The 18,060-nt window shown below is 41.7% G+C and overlaps 1 protein-coding gene across 3 annotated transcripts in view; it reads right to left on the bottom strand.

Moving 5' to 3' along the window:
- Positions 1-13,142: 13,142 nt before the first annotated feature.
- The window catches only part of ACAD11 (acyl-CoA dehydrogenase family member 11), an 81,613-nt gene continuing 76,695 nt past the window's right edge, over positions 13,143-18,060 (bottom strand). For all 3 annotated transcript variants that reach the window (XM_010947734.3, XM_010947735.3, XM_045511229.2), the window contains 3 exons: positions 16,302-16,418; positions 15,379-15,488; positions 13,143-14,396 (listed from right to left, as the gene is read on the bottom strand). In XM_010947734.3, coding sequence (XP_010946036.2) covers positions 14,282-14,396; positions 15,379-15,488; positions 16,302-16,418 — 342 coding nt within the window. In that variant the 3' untranslated portion in view covers positions 13,143-14,281. The remainder of the gene's footprint in view (positions 14,397-15,378; positions 15,489-16,301; positions 16,419-18,060) is intronic.

Genomic DNA, 18,060 nt, shown 5'->3' with positions numbered 1-18,060 from the left:
AAAAGAGAAGTCTTTTGATTTAAAAACCTTTAAAGAATCACAAGGCCACAAAGCTAACACTGAATAGGAAGGAAATATTTTAAGTTCCTTAGCACTTGTCTTTCACTTAGAGCAAAATGTTAAAGCTTCTGTGACTGGCTCTTTATGCCTCTCTTCTTTTCTTCTGGATAGTTTTTGTCTCAAACTTTGCTAGCAAAAGGTTAGAAAGAAAAAAGAAAATCATTAACCTAGTACGGTGACAATCACAATATATTCTGGGTTCACCTGTCAAGTTGTTTACTCCTTTGGGGTCTAGTCCAGCTGTCTTGCAGGGTTGGAAGGAGACTTCTTGCAGAAAGGTTTCAACTGGATTTAGAATTTAAATCTAACTTCAAGCAAAGGGGGAGGAGAGACTGCCAAGGTCCATGGGTCCACGTGGGTCTGGCCTGAGGTCACCCGTGAGAGCCAGCTGTGAAAGGAGGCTTGTGTTCCACCAGCGCTCGGAGACAGGAGCTTGCCCTTCTAGACATCAAACAGCTACATCCGATGAGAGGGCCATCCCACCAGCCTCATTCATGGCTTACTCCCTGAGTAGCAGAAAGTTCACTTAGCATCTTGAAGACAGAGATAGGAGTTACGATGGACTAAACAGAATAAAATGCAGCAAGTAAGCCATTTGGCGACCATTTCCCCTGAAGCCAAGAGTCTCATCATAAACAATTCAGAGAGGATGGGTTGGGAGGGAGTAATTGATGACTAGTTTTTAATTTTATGAAAAGTGTTGTCTCCATTTCCGATGACAAGATCATTATGTATTCTCACCAAACTGGGAGCACACTAGCTCACAAATCAACTGTATGACCTTACATACCTTCTGTATGAAACTGAGTTTACATCCTTCTATTCCTATGGAGTAGAGCCAAGCTTTTTTCATTTGGAAACCCTAACCACCCTGAACAAATATCAATTTTCCCTCACGTGATCTTTAGGAATGGTTTACCACAGGATCCTTAGTTAACCAGAAATGCTTAGCGATTCCTTGTCATGCTGAGTTTGTTTTGTTTTCTTAAATACAGGAAATGCACTGGAGTTAACTTTTTTCTTCACCGGACAAAAACACAGAAGATAAAATCACTCTTTTCCCTTAGTTATAGTAGTCAACAGTTGTGGCTGCTCGGCATCCGTTCTCTGTTCTAAACCCCCAGCCATCCCCCAACAACCCCCATCCCTGCGGTGTGATTGGCCGAAGGTGTCCTGGCCGGCGGCCTCTCAGGGCTGTGCTGGCCGGCACAGTGGCCACTGGCCGCAAATGACTCCTGAGCACTTGAAATCTGTCTAAGGAATTAAATTTGTAATTTAACTTTAATCAATTTACTTAAATTTATAAACTGATGCTCAATTCAGTTTTTGAGAACTCTTAAGTATGTTTGGAACAATGTGAGTCCGTGAATCTACTTTTCCAACCGTAAATTTTATGAAAGCTACAGTTAACTTTTCACAGTTCAAGTATTTCTGCTGAAAATTTAGCTTCCAAATTGAGGTGTGTTGTAATTATAAAATAGACTCTGGATTTTGCGGGCAAAGTACAAAATATTGGTAATTTTGCATATTAGCTACTTGCTGAAATGATAATATTTGAATATATAAGGTTAAATAAAATATATTGTTAAAATTAACTTTTCATGTTTCTTTTTTACTTTTTTAAACGTGTGGCACTAGACAACGCAACATCACACACGTGGCAGGCGTTCTGTTCAGCGCAGGCCGGGCGGGCTGGGCAGCCAGGCGAGTGCGCGGACTGAGCGGCGGGTCAGTGGGGTCGCGCTCCCTCCCAGTGTCCCCTCCTGGCGAGACCCTCCAGGCTTCCTCGTCTTCCTGGCGGATTCCCCCCAGCTCACATCAACCGCCTCCTCCTGGTGTTCGCAGCCAGACACCCGAAAACAGACCCGATCGGGATTCGTCGGGAAGCCAGTCTCTCGCCTGGGCCCCGGTTTCCCAGAATTCCTGGTACGACGGTTACCGCTGACGTCACAATCACCGGGGCGGGGCGGGGCGGGGTGGGGCGGGGCGACGTCACAATTTCCGGGGCGGGGCGGCTGAGTCTCCATCAAATGCCTGTGGGATTCAGATGCTCAGCCACGGTTGAGAATTGCAGGTGTAGGTCTTCACCTGAGAGTCTGCTCGGCCAGTGAGTGAACACGAGCCTGTGCTGCTACACTTCTGACGGAGACGAGAGCCAGCTTCCTGGCGTCCCCGCGCTCCGCAGCTGGAGGACTTCCAGGCGCACATTCAGCAGGTAGTTTAGTGAGGGCCTAGCACTTACGCCGCGGGTATAGACACTAAAGGTATAGCAGTGAGCGAAGCGGACGAAAACCCCTCTCTGCCAAAGCGCACTTTTTAGTGGAGAATGGGGCAAAAATAAGCCAAACAAAAAAAGATACTTAACTATGTTACGTGATGAGAGTTCTCAGAAGAAAGCCAAACCAGGAAAGGTGGTAAGGAGTGTGTGTGTGTGTGTGTGTGTGTGTGTGAAGGGCATTGACATTTAGGTGAGGTGATCACAGAGGGAACGCTAAGCCAGCCTTGAGAATATGGGGTTGGGGAGAGCCTTCTAGGCAAAGGGGGAAGCAAATGCAAAGGCTCTGAGGTAGGACCTTGGCCTTGAAGTTACCATGGAGTTCTTTAATTGGGCCACCTCTTAACTTGTGAGGCTGAAGTTTGCTCAAGGCTTCTGGATGCTGGAAGCTGCCACCCAGGAGGAGCAGTGGGCAGCACCAGCTGGTCCTGAAGGATGAGGGGAGGGAAGAGTGGGGTCGGAATCTACCTGGCGATGTGGTGAGACCATTGCCCTAATGACGTTCTCTACCTCGTATAACTTGATGTGCCATTTTGAAATTTGAATTTGCTCTTGTCAACTTAAAGGATCACAGGGGATTTGAAGATGGAATAAGTAGCTTCTAGACCAGATCCTGTGGCCAGAAGGCGGCCCTATTTTCACCCAAAATACTCCTTGCTAAAGAGGTCTCAGCCTCTCACTGGAGGTGCTGCATGCTTTCAACCAGCTAACCAGGAGCTGGGAGCGTCTTCCATCCCTAGCCAGGAGCACCCACCTGGCAGGGGGATGTGGGCTTGAGGCTGTCTGTCTGTCCAACTGGACTGGGCCTGAGTGCCTAGGGACAGGTAGCTTGTTAACGGGTGTTTTTTTTTTTTTTTTTAACGTAGTACTTAGTTTTTATTGAGGTATAATTAACATCACCTTATATTACTTCTAGTTGTACATTTTGATTGGATTTTTTTAACATTTTTTATTGATTTATAATTATTTTACAATGTTGTGTCAAATTCCAGTGTAGAGCACAATTTTTCAACAGTTGGGTTTTGATTTTCTTTAATGCATGCAAATGATCAAAGGTAAAACTAGAATAGCCTAACTTCCTGGAAGTAGGTGGAGCCTTTCCCTTGTTCACAGTGAGAGAGGTTTGGAATTGATGGCCCCAGCCTGTTGGGATAAGTGAGAAAACCGAGGAATGCTCTTTTTTGCACATTTGTTTCTCGTAAGAGTGTCCTATTTTAACAGGAAACAATAAATATTGTTTCTAATTGAAAAAACGTCTGAGCTATCAGAGGAACAGCGGAAGGCCAATGTAGCTGGCGTGGGGTAAGGAAAAAGAGTGGGAGAAACTGAAGTCAGAGAGGTCAGGGCAATGGGGAGGGGAGGCATTTGCAGTGTCCACTTTCACCCATTTAACGTGTGAAGGGTCGTAACAGCCATCAACCCTGAGGGTGAAGTGGTGCTGGGAAAACGCTTTCTGGGGCCCCCATCCACGTGCCCTTTCTCCATCTGATCAGTGCTTACTCAGCAGTTCTGAGAGAGGCGCTGCTCCAGGACGGTCACTCTGTGTTCACATATTTTGGGGTGAAGATAAGTAGAAAGAAGCCTTTGTTTCACAGAGCTTAACGCAACCACACCCTTATACTAGGATGTTCATGGATTTTCTTCATGATAAACACATAATCACAATGAGAGATATGGAAAAAAAGAGAAATAAAAATACTGTGGCAGGATCATAAACCCTGAATGCTCTTTGTCTGCCCTGAATGAAGTGAGGAAACTTCCCAGGATACAGTTTATTTGGAAAATTGGAAAATTCTAATAGCTACCGAACATGGTTTTGTTTTTCTTAGGTATCCTGACTTCTCTCTGTACTTAGCTCATCACAGCACTCTGACTAATTCGATTGGATTCCACATCAGGAAAACTTTAAAAAGTAAATGTGCATTTCCTGGATTGTTAAATACTCTGACACATCATTTCTTTTTTTGGTATAATTTCTGTACAGTAAACCACACATATTTCAGATCTACAATTTGATGTATTTTGATAGATGTCTGCACCTATGAAACCACCACCACAATCAAGATAGTTAACATTTCCATTTCTCCCCAAGAGGTGCAAATTTCAAGCTCCCAATTTATCCCTTCTCACCTCCTTTAGTCCCTGGTGACCATAAGTCTGATATCTATGCCTGTGAGTCTCTTTCTGTTTTGTAAATAAGTTCATTTGGTTTTTGTTTTTTTTTTTTTTAGATTTCACATATGAGTGGTATCATACGATATTTTTCTTTCTCTTTCTGGCTTACTTCACTTAGAATGACGATCTCCAGGTCTATCCATGTTGCTGCAAATAGCATTATTTTAATGTTTTTTATGGCTGAATAGTATTCCATTATATAAATATACCACATCTTTATTCAGTCATGTGTCGATGGACATTTAGGTTATTTCCATGTCTTGGCTGTTGTAAATAGTGCTGCTGTGAACATTGGGATGCATGTTTCTGAATTATATTATTCTCCGGATATATGCCCAGGAGTGGGATTGCTGGATCATATAGTAAGTTTATTTTTAGCTTTATAAGGAACCTCCATACTGTCTTCCATTGTGGTTGTACTAATTTACATTCATACCAACAGTGTAGGAAGGTTCCTTTTTCTCCACACCCTCTCCAGCATTTATCATTTGTGGACTTTTTATTGATGGCCATTCTGACTGGTATGAGGTGATATCTCATTGTTGTTTTGATTTGCATTGCTCTGGCAATTAGCCATGTTGAGCTTCCTTTCATGTGCTTGTTGGCCATTTAGATGTCCTCTTTGGAGAGATGTCTATTTAGGTCTTCTGCCCACTTTTGGTTGGGTTGCTTCTTTTTTTTTTTTTTTTTAAGTGTATGAGCTGTATATTTTGGAAATTAGTCACTTGTCAGTTGCATGATTTGCAAACACTTTCTCCCATTCCGTAGATTGTCTTTTCGTTTTCTTGATGATATCCTTAGCTGTGCAAAAGCTTTTAAGTTTAATTAGATCCTATTTATTTATTTTTGCTTTTATTGCCATTACTCCAGGGGCAGGTTCAGAAAATGTATTGCTGCGATTTATGTCCAAGAGTATTCTGCCTATGTTTTCCTCTAGGAGTTTTATAGTATCTGGTCTTATATTTACATCTTTAATCCATTTTGAGTTTCTTTTTGTATATGGTGTTAGAGAATGTTGTAATTTCAGTCTTTTACAGGTAGCTGTCCAGTTTTCCCAGCACCACTTACTGAAGAGACTGTTTTTTATCCATTGTATATTCTTGCCTCCTTTGTCATAGATTAATTGACCGTAAGTGTGTGAGTTTATTTCCGGGCTTTCTATCCTGTTCCATTGATCTATGTGTCTATTTTTGTGCCAGTACCATACTGTTTTGATTACTGTAGCTTTGTAGTATAGTCTGAAGTCAGGGAGCATGATTCCCAAAGATATGTTCTCCTTTTTCAAGAATATTTTGGCTATTCAATTTCTTCTATATTTTTATACAAAATTTAACTTTTTTTGTTTCAGATCTATGAAAAATGTCACTGGTAATTTGATAGGGATTGCACTGAATATGTATATTGCCTTGGGTAGTATGGCCATTTTAACAGTATTGATTCTTCCAATCGAAGGACACAGTATCTGTTTCCATTTGTTTATGTCATCTTTAGTTTCTTTCATCAGTGTCTTACAGTTTTCAGAGTACAGGTCCTTTGCCTCCTAAGGTAGGTTTATTCCTAGGTATTTTATTCTTTTTGGTGCAATGGTAAATGGTTTTGTTTCTTTAATCTCTTTTTCTGCTATTTGGTTATTAGTGTATAGAAATGCAACTGATTTCTGTGTATTAATTTTGTATCCTGCAACTTTACCAAATTCATTGGTGAGCTCTGGTAGTTTTCTAGTCATTTCTTTAGGGTTTTCTATATAGAGTATCACGTCATCTGCAAACAGTTAGTTTTACTTCTTCTTTTCCAGTTTGGATTCCTTTTATTTCTTTTTCTTCTCTGATTGCTATGGCTAGGACTTCCAAGACTATGTTGAATAAAAGTGGCAAGAGTGGGCATCCTTTTTTGTTCCTGTTCTTAGAAGAAATGCTTTCAGCTTATCCCAATTAAGTAAGATGTTAGCTGTGCATTTGTCATATATTGTCTTTATTATGTTGAGGTATGTTCTGTCTATGCCCACTTTCTGGAGAGTTTTTATCATAAATGATGTTGAATTTTATCAAAAGCTTTTTCTGCATCTGTTGAGATGATCATATGGTTTTTATTCTTCAGTTTGTTAAAGTGGTGTATCACATTGATTGATTTGTGGATATTGGAAAAATCCTCGCATTCCTGGGATAAATCCCACTTGATCATGTTGTATGATCCTTTTCATGAATTGTTGGAGCCAATTTGCTAGTATTTTGTTGAGGATTTTTGCATCTATATTCATAAGTGTTATTGGCCTATAATTTTTTTGGTATCTTTGTCTGGTTTTGATATCAGCATAATATCAGAATGAGTGGAGAAGTGTTCCTTCCTCTGCAATTTTTGGGAATAGTTTCAGAAGCTATATAGTTAATTCTTCTCTATAAATGTTTGGTAGAATTCACCTGTGAAGTCTTCTGGTCCTGGACTTTTGTTTGTTTTGAGTTATTAAATTACTGATTCAACTTCAGTACTGGTAATTGGTCTATTCATATTGCCTATTTCTTCCTGATTCAGTCTTGGCAAATTGTACCTTTCTAAGAAGTGTCCGTTTCTTCAAGGTTGTCCTTTTTTTTGGCTTATAGTTGGTCATAATAACCTCTTCTGATCCCTTGTATTTCTGTGATGTTGGCTGTGACTTCTCCTTTTTCATTTCTGATTTTATTGATTTGGCTCTCTCCCTTTTTTTCTTGATGAGTCTAACTAAAGGTTTATCAATTTTGTTTATCTTTTCAAGAAACCAGCTGTTAGTTTCATTGACTTTTTCCATTGTTTTTTAGTCTCTATTTCATTTATTTCTGCTCTAGTCTTTATGATTTCTTTCCTTCTACTAACTTTGGATTTTGTTTGTTCTTTCTCTGTTTGTTTTAGGTATAAGGCTAGGTTGTTTATTTGAGATTTTCCTGTTTCCTGAGGTAGGCTTGTATCTCTATAAACTTTCTTATTAGAACTGCTTTTGCTGCATCCCAGAGGTTTTGGATCATTATGTTTTTATTTTAATTTGTCTCAAAGTATTTTTTGATTTCCTCTTTGATTTCTTTAGTGATCCATTGGTAGTTTAATAGCATATTGGTTAGCCTCCATGTATTTGTGGTTTTTGCAGTTTTTTTTTGCTTCTTATAGTTGATTTCTAACCTCATAGCATTGTGCTTGGAAAAGATGTTTGGTATGATTTCAGTTTTCTTAAATTTACCAAGGCTAGCTTTGTGGGCCAGCATGTGGTTGATTCTGAACGATGTTCCATGTGCACTTCAGAAGAATGTGTATTCTGTTGCTTTTGGATGGAATGCTCTGTAGATACTAATTAAGTCCATCTGGTCTAATGTGCTATTTAGGGCCTGTATTTCCTTACTGATTTTCTGTCTGTATGATCTGTCCATTAATGTAAGCGGGGTGTTAAGGTCCCCCATTGTTATTGTGTTACTGTCTATTTCTCCTTTTATGTCTACTAACATATATAGAACATATATGTCTGTTCTTATATATTGAAGTGCTCCCACGTTGGGTGCATATATATTTACAATTGTTATTTCTTCTTGGACTGATCCTTTGAGCATTATGTAGTGTCCTTCTTTGTTTCTTTTAACAGTCTTTATTTTAAAGACTTTATTTTAATCTATTTTGTCTGAAATAAGTATTGCTACTCCAGTTTTCTTTGGTTTTCATTTGCATGGAATATCTTTTTCCATCCCCTTACTTTCAGCCTGTATGTGTCTCTAGCTCTGAAGTAAGTCTCTTATAGATAGCGTACATATGGGTTTTCTTTTTGTGTCCATTCAGCCAATCTGTGTCTTTTGGCTGGAGTGTTTAATCTGTTTACATTTAAGTTAATCATTGATATGTATGTTCTTATTGCCATTTTGTTAATTGTTTTGGGATTTTTTTTGTAGGTCTTTTTTTCTCTTCTTTTTGTTCTCTTCTTTTGTGATTTAATGACTGTACAGTTATATTGGTTTGCAGCTACCATGAGGTTTTGGTATAGAAGTCTATATGTATACAAGATTGTTTTAAGCTGCTGATCTCTTAATTTCAAATGCATTTAGATACCCTGCATTTGTACCCTCCTCGCCTCACGATTACTTTTCTTGTGTCTAGTTGTAGCTTTTTCTTTTTTACCTAGAGAAGTTCCTTTAATATTTGTTATAAAGCTGATTTAGTGGCACTGAATTCTTTTAGCTTTTGTTTATCTGTGAAGTTTTTGATTTCTCCATCAAATCTGAATGAGAGCCTTGCTGGATAGAGTATTCTTGGTTGTAAGTTTTTCCCTTTCATCACTTCAGATATATCACACCATTCCCTTCTGGCCTGTAGAGTTTCTGCTGAAAAAACAACTGATAACCTGATGGGAGTTCCCTTGTATGTTATTTGTTGCTTTTCTCTTGTTGGTTTTAATATTTTCTCCTTATCTTTAATTTTTGTCTATTTGATTTCCATGTGCCTCTGTGTGTTCTTTTTTGGGTTAATTCTCTGTGGACTCTGTGATTCCTGGACTTCAGTGACTTTTTCCTTTCCCAAGTTAGGGAAAATTTCAGGTATTATTTCTCAGGTCCTTACTCTCTCTCTTCTCTTTCTGGGACCCTTAAAATGCAAATATTCGTGTACTTCATGTTGTCCCAGAGTTCTTTCTCTTAAACTATCCTTTCTTTTCATTCTTTTTTTCTTTTTTCTGTTCTGCAGTAGTGATTTCCAGTAATCTGCCTTCTAGGTCATTGACCTGTTTTTCTGCCTCATTTAGTCTATTTTTGGTTCCTTCTGATGTGTTACTCATTTCAGTGATTTTAATTCTTTGCTAAAAACTTCACTCTATGCAACTATACTCCTCCCAAGTTCTCTGAACATTTTCACCATCATTACTCTAAACTCTTTCTTGGGTAGATTGCCTCTCTCTTCATCACTTATTTCCTCTTCTGGGATTTTATCTTGTGCCTTGGCCTGGAAGGTATTCCTCTGCCACCTCATATTGTCTAAATTTCTTTTTGTATTTTTATGTAGGTTAGTTACATTTCTCAGTCTTGGAGAGGTGGCCCTCTGTGGGAGATGCCCTATGCATCCCAGCAGTGTACTCCTCTCCTGTCACCCAAGGGCCAGGGTCCAGCAGGTGCCAGGGTAGAGGCTGGCCTGCATTTGCAGATTCCTTCCACAGGCTTTGGGATTGTTGTTTTCTTACTTCTGGTATCTGCCCCCTGGTGACTGAGGCTGGACTAGAGGCTAATGCAGGTTTCCTGGCAGGAGAAGCCAGTGCCTGCCCACTGCTGGGTGGAGCTTGGTCCTGGCCTTCTGGTGGGTAGTATCTAGAGGTGGCTCTGGGCTTAGGAAGTCTACTGATGGGTGGTGCTGTGTTCCCACCCAGTATGTTATTTGGCTTGAGGCTTCCCAGTCCTTAAGCCTACAGGCTGTTGGGTGGGGCTAGATCTTGGTGCTAATGACCCAAGCAAGATGTCAGTCTCCAGGAAAGTTCATGTAGATGAACACTCCCTGAATTTCCACCACCAGCTTTTATGTCCCCAGTGTGAGCCACAGCTGCCCCCTAGATCCTTAGGAGACCTTCCAAAACCAGCAGGCAGGTCTGGCCCAGATTCCTACAAGTCACTGCCTCTGCCCTTGGACCTGGTGCATGCGAGATTCTATGTATGCTTCCCTAGAGGATGAAGTCTCTGTTTGCCCCAGTCCCATGGGGCTCCTGGAGTTGAGCCCTGCTGGCCTTCAAAACCAGATGTCCCTGGGGTCTCCTCCTCCTTCCAATGCTGGAACCCCAAGCTGGAGAGCCTGATGTGGAGGTCGGAACTTTTCAATCCTATGGGAGGGCTTCTGTGACTTAATTACTCTTTAGCTTGTAGGTCGCCCACACATGCATGAGGAATGGGGCCCAGTTATACTGTGAGCACACCCCTCTTACCAAGTCCTGCTGTGGTTCTCTCTTTATGTTTCCAGTTAAATAAGATCTTTTTTGCTGGGTCCCAGTTTTATTTTATTTTTTTTAATGGTTGTTTAGCAGCCAGTTGTGGTTTTGTTGTAGTCCTAGACATCTGTTTCATCAACTGATTTGCCCAAACTGCTGTGTGCCCCCCGCTGCTGGGGCACCAATGTCCTTTCAAGCCCCATTGTTTCTCCCACTACCTGTAACCCACTCTGGGTTCTGCCACCCAACCTCTGTGTTCACAGGCTGGTGCTCAGGCTTCTTTGTTCTGCTTGCAGACCTATGGTTAGATGCCTTGCCCTCTCACCACTCCAAATCAGGGATCAGGTGAGCATCTACGCACATGAATTCATTCGTTCATTCACTCACTCATCAGTCATACTTTTTTTTGAGCGCGTCATGGAAGCCAGGCGTGGTTCCAGTACACACGAAAGGTGAGCTAAGTGACTATAGGTGGGAAGAAACTGAGGCTTGCCCTCTAGTGAGAAGACAGACCATAGATAAGTAGATAAGACATATGTCAAGTGATCAGAAATGTGAAAAGAACGGCAGAGAAAGAGATGGAGAGTGACAGAGTGGGTGGTGCTTGTCCAGAACAAGTGGTCCAGAAAGGACCTTTCGACAAGGTGATGTTGGAGTAGGTCTCTGGGCATCTCAGGGTGGGTCTTTCCAGGCAGAGAAGGCAGTGAGAAGCAAGACTCCGAGGCCTGGCTGTGGCTGTGGCTGTTGGAGCAGCAGCCCCGAGGTTGTTTGGAAGGAGGTAGGCGGACGGGTGCGGAGGGCTGGGGACAAGCTCGGGTGGAACCCTGTCGGGCCAAGGCAAGGACCTAGCATTTTATTCCTAGTGAGATGGAAAGCCACTGCAACATTCGAGAGGGCCATGCTGGCTACTGTGAGAACAGACTGGCAGGCCAGTTAGGAGACTTCCACAGCAAGCCAGGCAAAAGAAATGGCGAAATATGTGCAACAGGCAGACACCAGCCCCAGGCACTGACAGGAGGCCGGCTGCTTGGCCCGCAGCCCTTTGGCGCCGCTCCTTGTTGGGGGTGGTCAGCAGGTGCCGGGGAAAGGGAGAGGTCTGGCCAGGTCTTACCTGGCTTGACTAAAACCAAGCATTTGTTCATAGCAGGCGTTTTCTTAAATACATTTCATTTTATAATATCCTTTATTTAAGAACTGTACTCGTTTAAATCCGAAGCCTGGGTAAGAAGTTTCCTCCTTTTAAATTTCCACAGACTGTTGTAGCGGAATTTAAGAGTGAGAGAAGTGTTTCCTGGCAAGTCTTATGCAAGCGACGTGCTGCTGTCCGCCTTTTCTGCCTTCACCCACTTTGGTTCTCCTGGACAGAATGTGCGTGTGCCTGTGACACGTACACGGAACAGAGTCCCGGGAAGGGCTGGGTGACGTGGGCCTTGCGAAAGCCTTGTGAGTAACAGGTTGATGAGGAAATCAGCTCCTCCATGATTTGCTTAACTTTCTTTTGTGTGTTCTCAAAGGTCAGAACATCAACTACCGAAGATCTTAACTGGCTGCTCCCCTGGACAGGCACTGTCACGCCTTCTGTGAGTGCTCTCCTGTAGAGCCTTGTGGTGCCTTCCGGTCGGGCAGTCACGGCCCCTCCTCCCCTGCTGATGCCCAGTTGGCAAATCTTGGAGAGGCCTTAGTGAGCAAAGCCCTGACTGGTGAGCTCTCCCTTTCTTCCTGCCTTCCTGCCGTGAAGTTACTCTATAGGGCCACTTCTCATTTTCAACCCGTGTGGGTTAAAATGTCTGGTGACCCTGAGTGATGCCTAGTGACCCTTAGTGGCTCCCAGTGACAGCCTGAGGAGACCTCAGAAATGGCCCTGACACTCCCAACGTTTCCAGCCAGCCACTCACTCACTGTGCCTGAGGCAAAGGTCCCTTGATCTCACTTCATCCTTGGGAGATTGGAATTTTCCCTTTCAAAATAACCTTTATTATTCTTTTTTACCATTATTTTAATCTGAATAAATCAAGGGTAAGGGAGAGAGGTGAATATTGCATGGGGGGACTTGCCTCAGGCTTGACTACATACATGATAAAAATAAATCAACTGAAACAAGTTAGGCACAAATTTAGCCAGTTTTCTTCAAAGAAGAAAAAGTTATCACAAAATTACAACTACCAGATGTAACTTTTAATTCAAATTCTTCAGAAACAATTCTGATTTCTTCTCAGTCACAACTTATAAAACTAGTAATAAAGTTGAATAGCTTGGGTTATAAGATTTTATCCACTTTAAATAAAGATGCCATATAATACTTTATTGTGGTTCACAAATATCAAAGTGCCTCTATATGGCTTCGGTGATTCCTACACAAGCCCTCAGTAGATAAGGGTCCTCTAAGTTTAAAAGTTAATTCCAATGTTGAGAAAGAAATACGAGGTGCAGCGACGTTAAGGTTCAAAGGCAAATGTTTAAGACGCCCACACGGCACCCAAGGAATCGGAACGCAGGTCTTCATCGAAGGCCTGCTCCCCACCCCCACTCCAAGAAGACATTTAAGTTATGACTGAAATCAGCTCTGCACATCAGCAAATCCATGTGATGTGTATGCTTTCTAGTAAGAGTTTGAAAGTTTTTTGAAATCAAAATATTTTCACTTGAAAATTTAAAAAATTTGTGTGTTACTATTCCAATGGCATCCACACAAACTAAAAAGGTAACAAGAAACAGGTAAAATTAAGTTAAATGATAATTTATTTAATTCAGTATATCCAAAATAATACCATTTCAACACGTAATCAATATTTAAAAAGTATTAATGAGACATTTAACCTTTTTTTCATACTAAGTCTTCAAAATCTGGTGTGCATTTTACACTTTCTTAATTTGGATGCTAGGTTTTCATTCAAAAAACTTGCTCTGCATTTAGATTTCATAAAATTTACATTTGCAAAAGATGATTCACATACCCAAGTTAGTCCAAACATACTTAAAAGTTTTCCAGTAACTGAGTTGAGAATCTGTGTTTAAATTAAGTACAATTTAAGAAAATTAAAAATTCAGTTCCTGGTTGTGCTGGCCACGATTTAGGTCCTCAGGACTCACACATGGCCCAGCAGTGGTAACTCAAAGCACCACAAGGCTGTTGGCTTCGGGTGGTGCTGTGAGCAGAATGGTGTTCAGAGCAGACTGACTCGAATCTCTTCTTAAAAGTATATAACGTTTTTGTAGGTTAAACTTTCCACTGTTCTCATCATTTTATACACAGTTACATTTTTTCTTAATTATATTTTCTCGCAAGATGCCACGTCTTCCAGTAAACTTTAAACTGCATTCAGATTTTATGTATGTATAAATGCTGCTTGGTGGATTATGAAGTGGTTTAAAATGACGCAAATTCTAAAATGACCCAGTCGGTTGTGCATTCTTCTGCAGGGCAAACATTACCACAAAGTGTTAAACCATCCCCTGAAACCAGTGTTAAAAAGGATATCCCACTATATTCTTTACAAAATAGTGATTCATTATTCCTTGAATATTTATTTAAATGAAACAATTCCTGAATGTCAAAATTAAAAAAAATATATTTTTATGCCTGAATGCCCCAATTTACTTCATGATCTCTTTACCAGCAGAACGTTTAAGCAATAAATGCTGCACAACTTAGGTACTGACCGAATGACAACAGCTACAGAATTTCTTGTTTCACTTAAACCTGCGTGACCCTTGAAATGATAAAGCCCACTGATTAAAAGAGAGGATCATATCTTTACCAAAGTGAGTCATTAATCCTGTGGTCAATCTGCTGCAAAAGCAGAGTGAGAGTCAAACGCTGGCTCCGATGAAGCGTGTGTGAAGGGAGGCCGTGTCCCTCCCTACACCTTGGCCCTCAGGCTTTTGCTTTGGTCCCGCAGCTCCATCTTTGCCACTGCCGAGAGGTGGACTTCGTCGGGCCCATCTGCTATGCGCAAGGTGCGCGTTAGGGCATACCTGGAGGGACACACAGAGCAGGATGGCAGGACTTCCCAAAGAGGAGCGTGAAGCTTTATCATCATCACTGATTCTAAGCCAAGACTATCGTGTTTGGAATCTGGCCAAGGCAGCAATCAGAAAAAGAGCACAGGGAAAATCAAGGAAAGTAAACCCAAGGGCTTGCGAAATGCTATTTTAAAGTGCCCCTCACTGGGGAGTGGAATCTTAAAAGGGCAATCGGGCAAACTGCAGCAGTGCGTTTCAGGGTCAACAGCACATCTCCTGAATGGCAGTGTGGCTCTCAGCAATCCAGGGAGCCTCCACCTCCTGCAGGGGAGCAAGGACTGCCGTAGTGGGCTTAGTGTGCAGCCTTTATTGCTTAAACGTTGGTGTGCTGTAAGTACTCGAAGTTGCTAGAACTAAGAGTTATCTTAGGTGAGCCACAGGCAGCGAAGTGTAAATACATAACATTTATGCACTATAAATATGTAGTACTATATACATAGTTCTTTCTTACGGTTAAAAGTTGATGGGACACCAGACTCTGATCTCCAGGGTGACAGGGAAGGTGGCACCATGCCCAGTGGTGACAGGCAATGCAGAGTGTTCCTTCTTGACTCCCAGCAACCACAGTGCGGACCGAGTAGGTTTAACGGAGTCCACGGGGGTGGTAAAGCCTGGCTCTGGGCTCCCGCTAGCCGGCTCTGCTCCTGGCCCGCCCTCCATGTCAGGGAGTTATTTACAGCCCAGGACCCTCAGTGAGTCCCCTCCATGTAAAGGTGAACACAACTGGGTGAAATGACAGTTGTAATCATAAGAGCAACTATTTATTGGCACTAAGCTCTACAGTGAAGTACCTTTATTACTGTAGTTAGCCTTCGGTTACGCTTTAAAGTAAACTATCTTTATTTTCTCCTTAAACAGTTAGTATCAAGGTGCCTGTAGATTTTTAACTCCAAGCCCATCAAATGTAGACGGTGATTCAGTGACATCTACTCACATGTTGGCCAGCGGGTAATCCTGGGAAACACCCGCACCGCCACACACTTGGATGGCCCGGTCAATAATTTTGCAGACGGCCCGAGGGGCAGCCACTTTAATCATTGCAATCTACATAAGCAAGATATAAAAAGAATGTTCCTTTCTTAGATAATTCACAATGTGGCAGAATTTGATATTATCTGTATTTGCTTTGTGAAATGAAATGGGGGAACTTTCCCACATGCATCATTTGTGAAACAGGATCTTTGATGAAAGCCAACAGAGATCCGCTAATACAGCTAATGGCCGTATTTCAGTCAATACAGACCTTATGGAAAGAGAGATCTCTTCCAAGTCACATTTTATTCACTTATTTACAATTTGCCTTGTTTCCAAAAGGATTTCAGGATTTCACATTCATCGCCTAAGGGATCACAAAAGTCTTCACTAATCAGTTTTCTCTTAGCATTGCTTCTATAATTAAAGGATCGTGTTCTTATTCTAAATAAGCCAGAAAGATAAGAAGGCAGGGGACCAGAGGTGCCTTTTGTGACACATTTACTATGTGGCAGCACAGTGCTCTGCATCATTGGGGTCGCTCTTCACTAGAACCCAAGGCCACAGGCAGACAGGTTAGATTCTTTGCCCAAGGTCACGAGGTTAGCAGAAAATGGCACACTGGGTACAATTCCAAGCCTGAATAGTGTCTAACATTCCCCTACCTTCCTATTGCTGCATCTCAAGAAAGTTGAAGACATTCTGCATCCTGAAAATCATTCCCTGCAGCAGCCCAGTGAAAGGAAAACTAGCAAGTGACACACACTTTAAACAAAAATCACATGGAAGCTTCTGAGTGCCCTCAAGGCACCATGAGACCTGAAATGTCCAGTGAGTGGGAAAAACTGGAGAAGGCTTGGCAGATGATGGTCCAAGGGGCCTCACCTCTTTCTTAGCGCCAGCGCTGCCCAGAGTATCGATGCTGTGGGCGGCTTTCAGGGTCAATAAGCGGATCTCCTCAATGGCAATGCGGCTCTCAGCAATCCAGTGAGCCACCACCTCCTGCAGGGGAGCAAAGGGCCGGAAAAACGAGGATAAGATGAGCTCAGGTGTCTGAAGTCCCCTTGTAACACAGGCTTGTCATCTGGTGAAAACATTCTTTATGCTGAGGACTGTTCTCAGGCTTTACTTTATGTATTTTTAAATGGAAGAGTTAACTTGTTTGAGATATACCAGCCAGCCACATGCCTGTGGAATGCTGCAGGTAATACTGGCTGATTTTAGGAAGAAACTTTATTTGCTCAGAAAAATCATTTATTTTGGATGTCCCAATGTCTAAAATCAAGATGGCTGACCTGAGCAACTGTCTTACTATCAGGAAACTCTTGAGCTGGCCCTCCTGAATGCTAACTGCAGAGTGCCACTGAAACTTGGTTACAAGTGAGGTGTGACAATCTAGATAATTCATAAAGCCATTTCAGTGCGGGGATGGTCCAGCAGTCCTTTATTCTGTCGTTACTATTATTTACTTAGTGAACATGACTATTTTCTTTGGTGAACAATTCTGTGAATTTTAACACATCTGCAGACTGATACAACCACAATCAGGATACAGAGTAGTTTCATCTCCCCCCAAACTCCCTCATGCTGCCCCCTTTTAGCCCCATCTCTAAGCTCTAGCAACCACTGATTGGTTCTCAATTAATATGCTGCTGCCTTTTCCAGAATGTCACATAAATGTAATCATTTAGCATGTATTCTTTAGAGGCTGGCTTCCTTCACTCAGCATAATGCCTTTGAGTTTCATCCAAATTGTTCAGTGTATCAGCTGTCCATTCCTTTTTATCACCGTGTAGTATTCCATTGAAGGGATTTACCACAATTTGTTTATCCTTCACCTGTTGAAGGACATGTGGGTTGTTTCCAGTTTTTGATGATTATTAACAGAACTTCTGTAAACATTTGCATATGGGTTTTTGTGTGAATATATCTTTTCATTTTTTAAAGCAGATACCAGGAGTAGAATTGTTAGGTCATGAGGTAAATACTTATAAGAAGCTGTCAGTCTTTTCCAGAGTGACTGCACCATTTTCCACTCCCATCAGCAGTGTATCAGAGTTCCAGATGCTCTCCAAACCATCAGCACTTGGTATAGTCAGCATTTCTAAATTTTAGCCATTTTAGCAGAACTCTTAGCAAAGAAATAGAAGAAATAAAGAAGAACCAAATGGATATTTTATAACTGAAAAAATATAATAATTTAAATAAAAAGCTCAGTGGGTGGGCTTGAGAGTAGAATAGAGGGGACAAAGGAACAAATCGGTGAACTGGAAGATAGGACAAAAGAAACTACCCAATCTGAACCACACAGAGAAAACACACTGAAACATTTTTTTAAAGAATAGCATTAGGGACCTGTGAACTATAACAAAATATCTAGCATTTATGACATCAGAGCCCAGGAAGAAGAGAAAGAACTGAAGAACTATTCAACGGAATAATGGCTGAAATTTTGCAAGAGACATAATCTATAGATTTAAGAGGCTGAGTGAATCCAAAGCAGGATAAACCCAAGAAATCCATGCCAAGGCACATCACAGTTAAACTTCTAAAAACTAAAGACAAAATCTTGAAAGTAGCCAGAGAGGAATGACACCTATTGGAAAAATGTGTGTGTATATGCCAGGAGGAAGTGGCAGGGTCT

The sequence above is a fragment of the Camelus bactrianus genome, chromosome 1 (assembly GCF_048773025.1).
Source record: "Camelus bactrianus isolate YW-2024 breed Bactrian camel chromosome 1, ASM4877302v1, whole genome shotgun sequence".
Taxonomy (NCBI): domain Eukaryota; kingdom Metazoa; phylum Chordata; class Mammalia; order Artiodactyla; family Camelidae; genus Camelus; species Camelus bactrianus.
Note: the sequence above shows the minus strand (reverse complement) of the source record. Positions and strands in the feature narration are given on the sequence as shown.